The 16,918-nt window shown below is 50.1% G+C and overlaps 1 protein-coding gene across 3 annotated transcripts in view; it reads left to right on the top strand.

The window, feature by feature from the left end:
• Window positions 1–16,918, top strand: part of LOC100082632 (maestro heat-like repeat-containing protein family member 7) — a 45,065-nt gene that overhangs the window by 21,438 nt on the left and 6,709 nt on the right. For 2 of the 3 annotated variants that reach the window (XM_039912366.1, XM_039912368.1), the window contains exons 7-19: window positions 1,533–1,677; window positions 2,171–2,266; window positions 3,008–3,112; window positions 3,678–3,813; window positions 6,181–6,299; window positions 7,017–7,169; window positions 9,761–9,921; window positions 11,245–11,377; window positions 11,630–11,820; window positions 13,465–13,602; window positions 13,725–13,839; window positions 14,306–14,446; window positions 16,668–16,841. In XM_039912366.1, coding sequence (XP_039768300.1) covers window positions 1,533–1,677; window positions 2,171–2,266; window positions 3,008–3,112; window positions 3,678–3,813; window positions 6,181–6,299; window positions 7,017–7,169; window positions 9,761–9,921; window positions 11,245–11,377; window positions 11,630–11,820; window positions 13,465–13,602; window positions 13,725–13,839; window positions 14,306–14,446; window positions 16,668–16,841 — 1,807 coding nt within the window. The remainder of the gene's footprint in view (window positions 1–1,532; window positions 1,678–2,170; window positions 2,267–3,007; window positions 3,113–3,677; window positions 3,814–6,180; window positions 6,300–7,016; window positions 7,170–9,760; window positions 9,922–11,244; window positions 11,378–11,629; window positions 11,821–13,464; window positions 13,603–13,724; window positions 13,840–14,305; window positions 14,447–16,667; window positions 16,842–16,918) is intronic. The other variant, XM_039912367.1, reaches the window with a different exon arrangement.

Here is a 16,918-nt window from a genome sequence, read left to right as displayed (position 1 = left end):
CATTGAGGTAAATACGAAGTAATCAGGCTGGACATAGTCCATGTCCACATGGGGTTCACGGTGTAAATCCCCATTTTACTGATGAGGTAACTGAAGCACAGAGAAGTGAACCAATTTGCCCCAGGTCACACAGCAGATAAGTGGCAGTGCGACGATTAGAACCCCAGGTCCTTCTGACTCCCAGGCCCGCGCTCTATCCACTAGGCCACTTTGCTCCTTGAAATGTTGACAACCAGTTTCCCCATTCCCGGTATCTCCCTTGTTCGTTCCCAGAAGCCCCGAGTGGATGGGGACCTGAGGGGCCTCAGTCATTCCCGTGCTTTGTCCTGCCATCCCAACCAGCCCTCCCCAGACAGGCCAGATTCACTGCAGCCACCTCCCTCAGCAGCCCTTGGTGGAGCCAACAGAGGTGGAGGGGCAGGTACCTATCTGCCTCAGGATGCCTGCCTGCCTCAAGAGAGATATGAATGGCACCTTTGCCCTTCTTCTGAAATTACTTATGCCACTTCTTACATGTTTACTGTGTGTCAAGCACTCTTCTTAAGCCCTGGGGGAGATACAAGTTAATCAGGTTGGACACGGTCCCCGCCCCACATGGGACTCATAGTCCAAGTAGGAGAGAGAACAGGTATTGAATCTCCATTTTACACATGAGGAAAATAATAATGTTGGTATTTGTTAAGCGCTTACTATGTGCCGAGCACTGTTCTAAGCGCTGGGGTAGACACAGGGGAATCAGGATGTCCCACGTGGGGCTCACAGTCTTAATCCCCATTTTACAGATGAGGTAACTGAGGCACAGAGAAGTTAAGTGACTTGCCCACGTTCACACAGCTGACAAGTGGCAGAGCCGGGATTCAAACTCATGACCTCTGACTCCAAAGCCCGTGCTCTTTCCACTGAGCCACGCTGCTTCTCTTGAGTCCAAGAGAAATGAAGTGACTTGCCCTAGGTCACACAGGAGTCAAGTGGCCAGAGCTGAGATTAGACCTCGGGTCCTTTTGATTCTCAGACCTGTACTCTTTCCACTAGGCCACGCCGCTCCTTGAAATGTTGACAATGCCTATGCATTTATCAATCAATCATTCATATTTATTGAGCACTTACTGTGTGCAGAACACTGTATTAAACAGCTTGGAAGAGAACAATATAACAGAGTTGGTAGACACAACAAACTGACAGTCTAGAGAGGTGAATGCCTGAGAGATGGAAGCCCCATGAACATTTTTTAAGGTATATTCCTTTGTGGTTCTCATCCTTTTCATAAATCTCTCAATGTGGCCAGCGTTAAAAGCCTAGCTTCCAGGGAATAAATTGTATTTGACTCATCTTGTGTTCAGTGACTTGCCAGAGGCCAATGGGTTCTTAGGGTTAACTCCCTCTAATGAATATTTGATCCCCCGGACCTGAATTTGGGGCCCTGCTGGGTATTATTTCCTCCAGCTCCCCCTAGCATAAGCGTCATTTCCAAGATGGCGTCCGAAGCCGCTTGGCCACTGCTCAGCCCCATCTGTGCCTCTCGTTTTTTTTAGCTTCCAGAACATCCATCTGCTGCTCACATCGCCGGGGGGTTCCTCCCTGTTCAGCAGTCTCACCAGAAGCATAATAGCCTTGCCATCGGTCAAGACCCTAAGGAGGCTCGAATCAGGCAGATGTGATGGACCGCAAAAGACAGAGGTAAATACTCCCGACTTAAAAAAAAATCGTCCCTGTTGCTTATTTCGGGTCCTTCGACTTCGTGATTCTGGACCAGAAAAAGGGAAGCCCAAGAAGGTTTGGGGAGATGAATGCTTGGGACATTGCAGGTCTACTTCTACTCCCTGTAATCAGCTGGATGACTTCACTTCATAAGAGATTCATTCCCGTCCTTTGGGTGCCAACCTCCGTAATCCAGTGTCAATTGTCCTCAGTCTTTCTTTCAGGATAAGGAACGACCTGAGACATCTCAGCTAGTTTATCTACTGCAGCTATTCATAGCGGCACCGATCTCCTGGGATCTGGCCTCAAGAAGTCCTAGGAGGGTTTTGAGGCGGGTCTGCCTAGGGAAATGCTCATCATAGGTTCATTCATTCATTCGATCATATTTATCGAGCCCTTACTGTGTGCAAAGCGCTGTACTGAGTGCTTGGGAGAGTACAGGGGTTGTGGTACTGATCTTGTGGCTTTTCAGGTTCTCTACACGCAGACGCTTCTGGCATTCTGTGAAATGCTCCAAAGTTTGGTGATGTCGGACCCTCATTTAGAAAAACTGGAGACCATTTTGGAGGTAAACGGGGTTTAGGGGGAGCTGTTGAGGAAGGGCAGTCATGCTTCTTTGGCCGTCGCTACTTGGTTACAAGTTTGATGGAGCCTGACCTTCATTTTTTCCAGACAGTAGGGGTTCACGTGGTACACGTAGGAAGAAATCTGTCAACTGGGAGTTGGGGCGGTTGGGGGAGGACAGAATCTGGGTAGGTGGTGGAGCCTGAATTTACAGTGCAGTGTAGGGATGTTGAATTCTCCAAAATTACACTCCTCTCAGGATCAGGGAGTGGACCTGTCATTTAGAGGTGGGACATTGAAAAGGTGGGCGCAGACCTTTGAAGGAGGTGGGGTATGGGGGCCGGAGCACGGGGGTAGAGCATCGAGGGAAAGGATTGCTACGAGGAAAAGACATGGAGTAAGGGAAGGAAAGAAGGAGGAAAGGGGAGGGAAGGAAGTTAGGTGGTAAAGCAACTCAAGAGGAGGAGGGGGAGAGAAGAGGAAGAGGTAAGAGAAAGAGAAGGAAGAGATGGAGGAGGAAGGGAGGAAAGGGAAAGAGCGGGGTAAGGAAAGGAAGGTCAGGGGTTCTTCCAGTCTGGGGGAGGGGGTGTTTCCCACCCTCTCTGGGTTCTGAAGTCAGACCAGGAGCTCCCTCAGCAAACCCCTGCTAAACAGGCAACCCTCAGCTTGTCGGAGGAAAGGGGATTTGGGATTCATCTGTATTTCCCGAACTAACCCCCTTGGGTCTCCATTCCTCTGACCACAGCAGTTGGACCCCTGGCTACAGTCCAAGGTAGATCACGAGCGGGAGAGGGCTGTGATCAGCCTGTCCCTCGCCTTGAGATGCCTGTCCCGAAATCTCTCCTTGAAAGTAAGTAACCGGTGGTTCTGACGGCAGTGGAGAGTGGAACCTCCCCGGCACCTCCGGCCGGCTATCCACCGCCTCCCCCCTTCATCCCGTGGACTCCTTCCTCGGAGTTTGGCCCTCCGAGAGGTTCTCTCGGCCGGTCTAGTTGGGCCCGAGCCCTAAGTCATTTCCAAAATGGGCCTGGGCGGACCCTCTCCCCTCTTGTCAGTGTGGGCCTTGCTTCCTCACCCTCTTGGTTCGGTCCCAGGACTTGAGCTGCCACTTGTCAGCTGTATGACTTTGGGCAAGTCACTTAACGTCTCTGTGCCTCAGTTACCTCATCTGTAAAATGGGGATTAAGACTGTGAGCCCCACCTGGGACAACCTGATTATCTTGTATCTCCCCCAGTGCACAAAACAGTGCTTGGCACATAGAAGCGCTTAACAAATACCAGTATTATTATTATTGTTGTTATTAAAGGAGGCCAGCTCTGAGACCCTGCCAGATCTGCCCCAGATTTACATCCTAGAGTAAATACTTGAGGAGAAGACCCGCCGCTGCCCGATTCTCTTTTTCCCTCCCCATTAGCCCCCTGCCCAGCTGAAAAGGCTCGGGCACTTGGTGGCCCTGCTGGCCCTGCTGTGTGGCGACCAGGAGGAGGACATCTCCCTTGAGGCGTCGGAGAGCACGCATCACCTCCTCCGGATCACAGTCCACCTGAAGTGTAAGTCGGCCGGGCGGCCCCCTCACACCGAACGGGGCTGAGCCCGAAACAGGCCCTTCCTTCCCTGCTTCATTCATTCAGTCATATTTATTGAGCATTTACAGTGTGCAGAGCACTGTACCAAGTGCATGGAAAGAGATAACAAATAGAGACAATCCCTACCCAACGACGGGCTCACAGTCTAGAAGGGAGGAGACAACAAAACTAAACAAGTAGACAGGCATCAATAGTATCAATAGAAATAAACAGAATTACAGATATATACACATCATTAATTAAATAAATAGAAAAATACGTACGTACATACACAAGTGCTGTGGGGCAGGGAGGGGGGTAGAGCAGAGGGAGGGAGTCGGGGCGATGGGGAGGGGAGGAGGAGCAGAGGAAATGGGGGGCTCCATCTGGGAAGGCTTCCTGGAGGAGACGAGCTTCCAGTAGGGCTCTGAAGGGGGGAAGTGTGCTAGTTTGGCGGACGTGAGGAGGGAGGGCAGTCTAGGGCAGAGGTAGGATGTGGGCCAGGGGTCGACGGCGGGACGGGCGAGAACGAGGCACCGTGAGGAGTTTAGCGGCACCAGAGGAGCAGAGTGTGCGGGGTGGGCAGCGGAAGGAGAGACGGGAGGTGAGGTAAGAGGGGGCGAGGCGATGGAGAGCTTTGAAGCCAATAGTGAGGAGATTTTGCTTGATAAAGCTCTCCTGCTTCGGAAAGATGTCGTAAGTGATCAGAAGACAGAAAGTGTTTGATTCTGTCAAATGCCCACCCCTCCCCCTGCCGCATCCTGGCCTAGTCACGTCCGTCACCCGGGCCTCTACCCCGGCTCTTGGATAATCACACGGCCACTTGCCTAACCCGTTCTGCTCATTTTATGAGGGTGGGCTCCCGGTTATAATCTCAGGGTCCTACTTGCAAACCCCCATTGCTGGGACTCTCTTGGGGTCTCTTGCTAATGCACCCCACACCTCTAATAATAATGGTGGTATTTGTTAAGCGCTTACTGTGTTCTGTGTCCTTGTGGACACAGTCCCTGTCCCACAAGAGGCTCATAGTCTTGATCCCCATTTTAAAGATGAGGTAACTGAGGCACAGAGAAGTGAAGTGACTTGCCCACAATCACACAGCTGACAAGTGGCAGAGCCGGGATTCGAACTCATGACCTCTGACTCCCAAGCCTGTGCTCTTTCCACTGAGCCACGCTGCTTCTTAATGCCCTGGACTGGCCAGGTGCCAAGGGATTCCGATGCCCAAAGCTCCGGCCTTTATAGAATGGGGCTACACACGGGAAATAGTCGTAGTTGTAATGGTAGTTAGCGAGTACCCATCGGGTGCAATGCACTCTGCTAAGCGCTCGGGAAATACAGTAGAAGCAAGAGACAAAATTCCCTGCCCACAGAGATCTTGCATTCCTCCGGGGAATCGCTGAGGGGGATGGACAATCAAACAGCTATTTACCAATTCCCGAGCATAGGCAACTTGAGAAGCAGCGTGGCCTAGTGACAAGAGCACGGTCTTGGGAGTCAGAGGTCGTGGGTTCTAATCCCGGCTCCGCCACCTATCTGCTGTGTGACCTTGGGCAAGTCACTTAACTTCTCTGGGCCTCAGTTACCTCATCAGTAAAATGGGGATTAAGACTGTGAGCCCCACGTGGGACAACCTGATCACCTTGTACCCCCCACCCCAGTGCTTAGAACAGTGCTTTACACATAGTAAGCGCTTAACAAATACTATTATTCTTATTATTAACTGGAGGAAAACATTTCTGCCCAGAATTCTGCCTCTCTGATAGGCAACCCTCCTTCAAACTTGACTCCCTCTTCCCAGCACTGGAGCAGGAGGATCAGTAACGCTGCCCCGAGTAGGGCCGACTAATGAGAAGAGGAAGGGTCCCCTATCACTCCAAAAATCCTTTTACTATTGGCAAAATAGTAGAGTCGAACAGTAGAGACTCAAGTTCTGCCTCATCAAGAGGGGTCCAGCCTGTGAGAGGGATTCAGCCCAGAGACCAGGATGATGATGATTCTAATAATAGAATATATAGTAAGAATAATATCTGTTCAGCTTTTACTGTGTGCCAAGCACTGTACTAAGTGCTGGGCCAGATACAAGATAATGAGGTGGGACACAATCCCTGTCCCAACCTGGCCTCACAGTCTAAGGGGATTGAAGCAAAACCAGTGGGTTTGGGTGGGGCGGTCCACACTTCTTCTGCTTCTATTGACTATCAGGACAGTGACTCCCACCTGGGTCCCGTCATGTGATTGGTGAACAACCAACGTGAACAACAAATGTGCCAGTTTTTGGCAGTTCAAAGTGCTAACACCGCCCGCTCTGAGGCCGCCTTCGTCGAGTACGGTTTCCAATATGTTTTACAGATCTCACCTTTGGTCCAAAGAGCCTTTTGAAAATGAGGGGACTGATGAAGAAGTGCAATGACCTCCTAAGAATCTACAATACTGAGAAATTCTTCAACAACCCATTCCAAATAGCTGAGGTGATTCGAGCTGGGAGTAGACAGCAAGCCATTAATTGAGCCGGAGCCCAACCCTTCTGTGAGAACCTTGCCCCTTTGGCCCTGCACCGGCACAGATGGCTTTATTTTGGGGGAACCTTGCTTTTTTCCTGGGCCGCTTTTCTAGTCAATCAACCAATTGTGGTTTTTGAGCCTTTTTTTGGCACAGAGTTCTGGAGTAAGTGCTTAAGGAATGTGTTTCCCAACTCTGTTGTACTGAATTTTCCCAAGTGCTTAGAACAGTGCTCTGCACACAGTAAGGACTAAATAAATGCCATTCTTTGATTGATTGATTGATATTGAGAATACAGTAGATTTAGTAAAGATGAACCCTGCCTTCAAGAAACCTACAGGTTCTTTGTTGTTGTGGGGGATAAATAACCAAATAACACTATTTATTGAGCACTTACTATGTGCAGAACACCGTATTAAACACTTACAAGAGTACAAGACAATAGAGATAGTATACACAATCAATATTCTGCTTTCTTACTTCTCCCCCTTCTCTCTCTCTCTCACTCTTCTCTCTCTCTCTTCCCTCCTCACCCCCCAGCACCCTGTGTTTTCCCCAGTGTTTTGGATGATAGGCGTTATGTTGTCAGCAGGAGACTGACTTTTCGTCACTTCCTGTCGGCGGGCCCCGGGAGCCGCGGTGATCGACGCCACTGGCGTAAAGTTCGCTTGTCCCCATCGTTTCAGGTCTTCGAAATCTTTCTCAGCCCGAAAGAGCTCTTCCAGTTTATCATGACCATCCTGAACGGGATGAAGAACCTGAAACATCTCTGCACCCAGGAAACGGCCGGACGTCTGCTGGAGATATTGGTGAAGAATGCTAGCACCCGCCTAGAGAAGGTGAGGGCGTAGGCTGCTGGTTTGTCACCTCAGGCTGGATTTGAGGCTGTGACATTAAACTGCAACCCTGAGAAGCCCCTATGGTCAGGAGAGGGCCCCGGGCCCCCACCTACCCGAATCTCAGACGTCTTTGTCCTTGATTGATTCAGTCAGCCGGTCGATCGTATTTATTGAGGGCATACTATTTGCAGAGCACTGTAATAAGCACTTGGGAGCGTACAGTATACCAATATAACAGGCACATTCCCTCCCCAGAATGAGCTTACAGACTACCAATGAGAGGACTTGGCTTTAAGGCACTCAGTCAGCTCACTCCTTCCTACCTAACCTTGCTGATCTACTACAACCCAGTGCACACACTTTGGTCTTTTTTATGGTATTAATCACTTATTATGTGCTACGCCTTGTACTAAGCATTGGGTAGGTTCCAGCTAATCAGGTTGGACACAATTCATGTCCCACGTGAGGCTCACAATCTTAATCCGGCTCACAATCTTAATCCCCATTTTACCGACGAGGCAGCTGAGGCACAGAGAAGTTAAGTGATTCGTCCAAGATCACAGAGCAGACAAGTGGCAGGGCTGGAATTAGAACCCAGATCCTCTCTCTTCCAGGCCCGTGCTTTTTCTATTAGGCCATGCTCCTCCTCAACACCAACCTACTCGCTGTGCCTCGATCTGGTTCTCCCGATCAACGTCCTCCACACTTTACGTTCAGCCGACCACCACTCTCCCCATCTTCAAGCCCCCACTGAAATCATCTCTCCTCCAGGAAGCCTTCCCTGACTCATCACTCCACCCTGTTTTCCTTCCCTACTGCGTCACCTATGCGCTTGTGTCCATATCAGCCTCCCTCCACCCCGCCACCAAGCACCTTGGTTCTCCACACCCCACAGCGATTATGTACATATCCTTATACTCTGTTGCCTCCTTTACCTGAAACTGATTTTATTGTCTGTTCTTCCCCCCCCCCCCCCCACCATAAGCTCTTTGGGGACAGGAATCTGATCTACTTACTCTGGTGTAGTCTCCCAAACCCTTAGCACAATGCTGCATAGAGTAAGCACTTGATTAAAAAACGTGTAGTGGATTGATTATCATCAGAGCAAAGGGCTCTGGCTGGCTCAGGGCAATTACCCATCACTACTATCGCAAATCGAGGGCTGGTCCTACTGACTGTAGGTTAGATCTTTCCTCTCACCCCAGATCTAAACCAAAATCCCTTGAAACACAGGCAATTGGGTACTGGTCTCTTTTTTGGGCAGAAGCAGCACAGTCTTTCTATACCATTCCCAGTGCCCTAGCAGCCTGACATAGGGGTGAAATGCTCACCCTGAATTCGTTCATTCACTCAGCCATATTTATTGCCCGTTTCCTGTGAAGTGCTCTACTAAGCGCTGGGTAGACTACAGTATAGCAAGAAAGAGACGCATTCCTTTTCCGCAATGAGCTTACAGTCTAGAGGATGAGCTGACAGTCTACAGTCTGAATGGGAAATGGGCCAGAAAAGAGGTGCTACTTTTTCTCCTCATGAGTAAAAGAAAGATTGTCCGTCAAAGACACACACGATGGATTCTCTCAGCAGTGTCATCTTTGAACATAGAATCAATCGGCGATCATTATTGACCACTTACTGTGTGCGGAGCACTCTATTGGGTGCTTAGGGGAGTTCAGTACAACAGCCGTGTTCCCTGCCCACGGGGAGATCACAATCCAGAGCGGAAGACAGATACTAGTAGAAAGAAATTTCAGATATGTGCTTGGGCTAAGGGTGGGGTGAATACTGAGTTCTTAAAGGGTTCATACAGGTCTAAGTGCATAGGCGACGCAGATTGTACAGGCGATAGAAGACTGATAAACACAAACAAACACATCCATAGTAAACTATGAAGTAATGGACATCATACAGTGAGTTCATTCACATTTAGGGCTTAGATTTGCAGTAGTAATAATAATGGAATTTGTCAAGTGTCTATACTTTGTCGAGCACTATACTGGGGTTGATACAGTGCAATCAGGTCGGCTACGGGCCCTGTCCCACATGGAGCTCATGGCCTAAGTAGGAGGGAAAAAATGGTATTTACTCCCTCTTTTACAGATGAGGAAACTGAAGCAAGAGAAGTTAAGCTGCTTGCCCAGGGTCACGTTCTAGGCAAGCGGCAAACCGGGATTAGAACCCAGGTTCTCTGACTCCCAATCCCTTGCCCTTTCTAGTAGGCCACACTGCTTTTCGCGGTCTAGTTTTGTTTGTAGTTCAAAGTTTCGCCCGAAGAGAAAGCGAAAAATTCAAGTTTCATATCTTGAAGGTAACGAAGAATTAACACTCACCTCTTCAGATTTGAAAGCTTGCTTGGTACGTGTGACTTACCCAAAGTCGCGCAGCAGGCAACTGGCGGATCCCTGTTTGTGGGCAGGAATCACGTCTGTCAACTCTGTTGCACCGTGCTTTCCCGAGCGCTTAGTCCAGTGCTCTGCCCATAGCAAGCACTCAATAAATACCACTGATTGATGGATGGATAGCTGCTCCGCGCCTCAAAAATCCAGCCCTGGCCAAACCAAACAGCTGGATGCTTTTTTAAAATTTCTTTCCAGGTGCCAGAAATTGTGAGGGCCATCTGCACCCACCTGCCCTCCATTGGCCAGCACAGTACCCGCCACCAAGTCATGAGCCTCGTGAGCCTGCTGATCGCCGAACCCAAGTCCACCAACCAAGTGCTCAACTACCTTTTGTCTCATCCTGTCCCCTATGACAGGTAGGTCACCCAGCTCTCAGTCAGCTTGGGGGCAGCGTGGCCTAGCGGATAGAGCACGGGGCCTGGGAGTCAGAAGGATCTGGGTCCTAGTCCTGGCTCCGCCACTTGTCTGCTGTGTGACTTCAACTATGTGACCTGGCACATAGTAAGCACTTAACAAATACCAGAAAAAAATTCAATCAATCAGGCACTGTACTAAGCGCTGGAGTAGGTACAAGCTAACCAGGTTGGATACAGTCCCACATGGGGCTCACGGTCTTCACCCTCATTTTTACAGATGCGGTAACTGATGCCCAGAGCAGTGAAGTGACTTGCCCAAGGTCACACGGCAGACAGGTGGTGGACCCGGGATTAGAACCCATGACCTCTGACTCCCAAGCCCGGGCTCTTTCCATTAAGCCACACTGCTTTTCCTAAGCGCTGGGGGCGACACAAAATAATCAGGTCCCACATGGGGCTCACAATCTAAGTAGGAGGGAGAACAGGTATTGACTAGAGCCAGATCTGTAGAATGGGGAATAAATCTGTGAGCCCTATGTGGGACAGGACTGTGTTCAACCTGATTTGCTTAGATCTACCCCAGAGCTTAATACAGTGTCTGGAACATAGTAAGCAATTAAAAAATACTATAATTATTATTATTATTATTAAGTACTTAGCATTATTAAGTATGTAGTACAGTGCTCTGCATGCGGTAAGTGCTCAATAGATACAATTGATTGATTGTAGGCAGGGATTATGTCTTCTTCCTCTTGCACTTTCCCAAGCACCCAGCAAGGTGCTCTAACATGCAGTAGGTGATTGGTAATTATAAACCATGTAGATATTTGGTTTTCCTCATCCATCCCGCACCGAACGTCTCCTTGCGTGGTGACTTTCAGGCAAGAGATCGTATACCTCAAGGGCAGAGACTGGGTCTCAAGGACTTCGTGTTTCATCCATGTGTCTGATGTTATATTGTACTCTCCCAACTCTTAGTACGGTACTTTGCGCACAGAAAATAAATACGATTATTAATAATAATAGTACTACTACTACTACTAATAATAGTAACAACCCAGGTCCTCTGACTCCCAGACCCATGCTCTTTCCTCCCCCTTTCATGAGTCCAGCCAGCGTGGGAAGAGCCAGAGGGTGATGGAATAACAAATACATAGAGAGAAGTGACTGGCCTTTCCTGGCTATTTATCTTCCTCCTACCTGAAACTGAAGTGGTCGGTCTGCCTCTCCCGGGCCTCCAACAGGCAGCGGGAACGTCCGGTCCCCCTGGATGGTGTAGTGGATTAATATCCTGAGCCTGATGAGAATCTGCTGGGTTTCTAGACACATAGCTGAGCTCTGGAGGTCCCTGGAGGTGGAGGAGACCTGCAACGCCTGGATCCTGTGGCAGCTCCTGAGGAAGCTGCAGAAGTGTCAGTCCACCAGTCGGAACAAGATGGCCTACGTCGCCATTGCGGTGAGTTCTCGCGCTCTCACATCCCTGACCGCGTAGGGGCGGGACGGATCAGCAGCCGTGCCCGTCTCTGGCCGCTTCCTATCCGCGGACCCGCCCGGGGGACGGCGCTCTCGCTTCTGCTGCCCATCCTGGGGGTCGGTCCCTAGGCCCCCACCGGGCTCTGCTAAAGGGCGGGGTCCCGCTCTTTGTATCGGGAACGGGGAGGAGGGTGGGTGTCTTCTTCAGTGCGGGTCTCTCTTCTGACTCCCACAGACCACAGACGCTCTTTACGAGGTGTTTGTGGCCAACAAGTTCCGGCCAGCCATGTACCGACTCTTCCCTCAGCTTCTCATGACGCTGCTCATCCAAGTGCACCACAGCATCGGCCTGAAGATCTCGGATGTCGCTTTCCCCCGCAACATGTCCAAGAGGCGGGGGTTCCCCTCCAATTTCACCCCTCTGAGGTACTGCCAAACTGAAGCAGATTTTGACGCCCAGCACCCCCTCCCCCGACCCCAATTCCCCTCCAGGCGCTCCCTGTCCGGGGCAGAGATTTGCTGCTCCCCAGGTCAGTTTTCCATTTTGGTCCTTGCTGTGACTCCACCACTGCCATCCGTTCTCATCCTCATCCTTTCCCGTGGGGCCACGCTCCCATTTCAGCCGCCCAGCTCGGGCAGGCCCTTCCGTGCCCAGCGGGCTGTGCTCTGTGACGGGGCCCGCTCTCCCTAGAAATGGGAAGGGATCGAAGGCGGGGAATGTGGAGCGAATGGCCCATCGGCTACGTCCCTATCCCCACACCTCAGGAGGAGAAACTGAGTTGGATTCAGTGAGGCACCTCCATGGAGATGGGCCACAGCTCTGCTCTAGACTGTAAGCTCCTTGTGGGCAGGGAACTGGTTTACCAACTCCTTTCTACTGTACTCTTCCAAGGGCTCAGTACAGTGCTCTGCACAGTAAGCATCCAGTAAATACCATTGATTGATGGATAGAAGGAAGGTCAGTGCAGTGCTCCGTACATAATAACCGTTTAACAAATACCACGATTATTTAAGAAGGGCCGGGGGTGGGGAGACTTGCACCTTGTAACATGTGAAATCCATCGAGAGTATTCTTGGACAGTGATGGAGTTTATCTCCATAGAATGGGCCTTTCTCTACATGTCCTAGAAGAACCTGCTTCTGGTTATGAGGTTTATTTGAGTGGGCTGCCTTCATAGAGGGAGAGGACCCAAGTCACCCACTAAAACTTATTCCCCGCTGCCTGGAACTCCCTCCCCTGTCGACTCCTGCGAACCATGTCCCTTTCTACTAGTAAAACTCTCCTAAAGACATCTCCTCCAAGAGGCATTCCCTGACTAACCCCCATTCCCCTTCTGGATCTCACAGCCCTAACAGCCACCTTAGCACTCCTAATAATAATACTGGTGGTATACTACATGCCAAGCACTGTGCTAGGCACTGGGATAGATAGATACAAGATAATTTGATCGGACGTAATAATAATAATATTGGTATTTGTTAAGACCTTACTGTGTGCCAAGCACTTCTCTAAGCGCTGGGGAAGATACAAGGTAGATACAGGTTGTCCCACGGGGGGCTCACAGTCTTCATCCCCATTTGACAGATGAGGTAACTGAGGCACAGAGAAATTAAGTGGCTTGCCCGGAGGACAAGTCGACCGGAGGCAGAGCTAGGATTAGAACCCATGACCCCTGACTCCCAAGCCCGTGCTCTTTTCACTAAGCCACGCTCCTTCTCAATCCCCATCCCACATGGAGTTCACTGTCTAAAGGGGAAGGAGAACAGATATCTCATCCCTATTTTGCAGATGAGGATACTGAGGCCCTCTTGTATCTGGCTGTTGCTTTGTTTATTTGCTAGGTAGTGGTTTATTTTTATTTTTTATCATTTGTATCTCTCTTACCCTTACACCTATTGTATATTGACCGGTTCTTATGCTCCCCCATTAGATTGAAAGTTCCTTGAGGGCAGGGGCTGTGTCTTTAATTCCCATCGTATGTTTCTCAAGCACGTAGTATAGTGCTCTGCACCCGGTAGACACTCAGTGAATGCTATTGATGATGGTGATGGTGATTGTCCTGGATTTAGCTGTGCCATTCAAGCCTCCAAGGCCTTCCTTATAAGAACCTGTTGCTGGCATGAATTGAACACCATGGAAAGAGAAAGGGGCTGGGACCTTCTGGAAGGAAAAAACGACCATCTTCAAGGAGTGCGTCTCCTCGCAAAGTAAGGCCCCGGGTATCACGCAACTACCTCGCTGCTCTGCTCGGCCCGATTCGAAATTAAGATGTCCTTTCCAGAACCAGACTCCCCGGATCGTGATCCTGTACCGATGGTCTATTTTATAGTGCCTTGCTGGAAAAAAATTCCATCTTTGCCCAGAGGATCTTGTATTTGCTGATCCCTCTTCTTAACCGAGGAAATGAAAGGCATAAGCTCACATCAGCTGCCTTCTTCGTTGAGGTAAGATCCATTCCTTAAATGGCTGAATTCATTCTCAGAGTGCAGAGGGGTACGCGGTCGTGGCCTTCCCTCTTCCCTCACTACCCCAGCTGACCAGCCGGAAGGAGGACGAGTCTACCTCTTTAGAGCAGGCCAGATGAATTTTCAGCGGAAGAGGCGATGGGAGAGGGAAGGATGAACTTCTCTCTCACTTCCTGTTCCCTCCTCATTCGCTCTCTCTTGACCCAGCCCGTAGGCCTCTTAGAAGGAGGAATCGGGACCTGCCGGGCTCCTCCCACGGTACCTCTCTGGACTGACTTCTCCCATCCAGATCGCCTGGGTATGGAGTGAATCGGATTGCAGAGCCTGGACAACGAGCAGGAGCAATGATTTATCCTTGCTGCCAATCTGCCCGGAAATTAGCGGTGGGGGCAGAGGAATGGAGTTTGAAAGTCACGTGAGGGCCTGATTTGCTTTGTTCCTTTAGCTCCTCCAAAGCCCACTGTCCAAGAGACTCCCCAGGGAATACACCACCGGCAGGTTAGGCCAGTGGCTGCAGAGTGAGAACGAACTCTTCCGGACCCTCGGCCTGCGGGGACTCAGAAATCTTCTCTGCCATCAGAGGAAGGTGAGCCACGAGGCCCGGGCTTTGAGGTCTGGAGCCAGTATCGGGCACAAGGAAACCGGACCTTGGGATAAATGACCCTGGTGGCATTCGTCTCCTCATCCTCAACCTCAAGCTCAGTGTTCCTCCCCGAGCGATGCTTTATGAAGCAACGTGAGCAGGCCTGTCCCATCCAAACCGTTGGTGCAGACCAAGTAGACATGGCCAGCATGCAGACAACACCGTCCGCCCTCTTAGGTAGAAGCAGCATGGCCTAGTGGATAGGGCATGGGCCTGGGAATCAGAGGGTCCTGGATTCTAATTCCAACTCTGCCACTTGTCTGCTCTGTGACCTTGGGCAAGTCACTTAACTTCTCTGTGCCTCAGTTACCTCCTCTGTAAAATGAGGATTAAGACTGTGAGCCCCATGTGGGACGGGGACTGAGTCCAACCCAATTATCTTGTATCCACCCCAGCGCTTAGTACAATACGTGACACATGTTGTCGTTGTCTTATGCTGTCGAGTCGTGTCTGACCCGTAGCGACGCCATGGACACATCTCTCCCAGAACGTCCCACTTCCATCTGTAATCGTTCTGGTAGTGTACCCCTAGAGTTTTCCTGGCAAAAATATGGAAGCGGTTTACCATTGCCTTCTTCCGCGCAGTAAACCTGAGTCTCCGCCCTCGACTCTCTCCCATGCCGCTGCTGCCCAGCACAGGTGAGTTTCGACTTGTAGCAGATGGCCCGCCACGCGTTATCCACTGCCTAAGCTAGGAATGGAATGGACAGGCCTCTGCCCTCCCACAGTCGAGAATGATAGAGGAGTGGAAACTCTCCAGGTGCGACCCTGAGAGGACGCATGACACATAGTAAGCACTTAATAAATACCACAATTATAATTATTATTAATAACAGAGGCCTGGGGCAGGCAGAGAAGCAAGCCCTGGGACTCCACAGGGAATGATTCATTCAATCATATTTATTGAGGACATACTGTATGCAAAACTTACTAAGCACTTGGGAGAGTACAGTACGTCAAAAAACATACACATTCCCTGCCCACAACAAACTTGCGGTCTAGAGAAGAGCTTACGGTGTAAAGGAATACTCAGTTCCTACAGAGATCCCGGAGTGCTGTACGGGCCAACGTTATGGTTCCTGAGAAACCATTTGGGGCTGGAACTGGAAATTTGTATTGACCAATACAAATTGACCAGGGACCCAGATTCCCAGAGCGACCACCGTTCGACCCCCTAAAAGCACCCCTGGCTCTGAGCTTGCTCAGATGCTTAGTTTCCAAGCAGCTCTATCTTAGGCTTTGTCTATTATATTTTTAGATATGTTCTGTCCGCTTGGATCCCCGATCGGACCGTAAGCTCCTTAAAGGCAGGACCTGTGTCTTTTACTTCTATTGTGTCTTCCCAAGTGCCTTGTGCTCCTCACTCCTCAATGTTTTTAATGGTGATGATGACCACATAAGCGCAGCTCAGCTCTTCAACCTGGTGCTAATTTAGAGAGGCGTGAGGTACTGTTTTAAACCCGTCTGGACCTTAGTCCTCTAGGCTGTAAGCTCATTGTGGGCAGGGGATCTGACTGTTATATTGTCCTCTCCCAAGTGCTTTGTACAGTGCTCTGCACACAGTAAGAGCTCAATAAATATGATTGACTGACTGACTGACTTATTTCCTGCAATCAAAACCCATCATTTGCTCTAGTCCCTCTCCCTGGGTCCTTTTTTCCCTAGACTTCTAGGTTTCACTCTCATCTTCTTCCACTTCTCCCTCCTCCACTGAACCCGGAACTACTTATGGCTTATCACATGCAGGCCCCAAAGTTAGCCACTGGACAGGGCAGAGGGGCTAGAGATAATCCAAGCCTGGGATGGCGTGGGCCTGGGGAAAGTGAAGAATCACTTTGGAGTTGAGGCAGGAAGATCTAATGGGGTTGGAATGGCTAGAAGCCAACAAGCCTGACCGGTTTTCACATCTGTGAAGGAATGCCAAGACCTCAAAGGAGATTTCGGCTTGAGGCAGCAGGAAGGACAGGAGGACACAAGAAAAGGAAGGTCGAAGGTCAGGTTTTCCGTTCTCTGGCTCCATTCTGGACATTTCAGATCGACTCCACACCCAGCTTTTCCCATGGCCACACCAGGCTGGTGTCACAGGAGGGAGAGTCGATGTCAAAACATCACTTCCCATCTGATCTATTGCTCTCTGTGACCCTAATGAGCTTTCTTTGGAAAGCAGGTGCAGGTGGAAGAGATAAAGAAAATGCTCCCGTTCATCTCCAGCAGCTTACAGAAGAGGAGCAAAAGGGAAGTGTTGTTTGCAATAGATGTCCTCAGAAAACTTCTTGACAAAATGGACTCCAGGACACTCAGTAGCGTCATCAACTCTCTGCTGTTCCTGCTCAGTGATGTGAGACAAGACTGCAAAACTCCTGGAATGGAGATGCGGGGAGAGGGTGTAGAGAGAGGATCAGATACAGAGTCTCA

The sequence above is a fragment of the Ornithorhynchus anatinus genome, chromosome 6 (assembly GCF_004115215.2).
Source record: "Ornithorhynchus anatinus isolate Pmale09 chromosome 6, mOrnAna1.pri.v4, whole genome shotgun sequence".
Taxonomy (NCBI): domain Eukaryota; kingdom Metazoa; phylum Chordata; class Mammalia; order Monotremata; family Ornithorhynchidae; genus Ornithorhynchus; species Ornithorhynchus anatinus.
The sequence above is the reverse complement of the archived record's forward strand: the minus strand, read 5'-3'. Positions and strand labels throughout refer to the sequence as shown.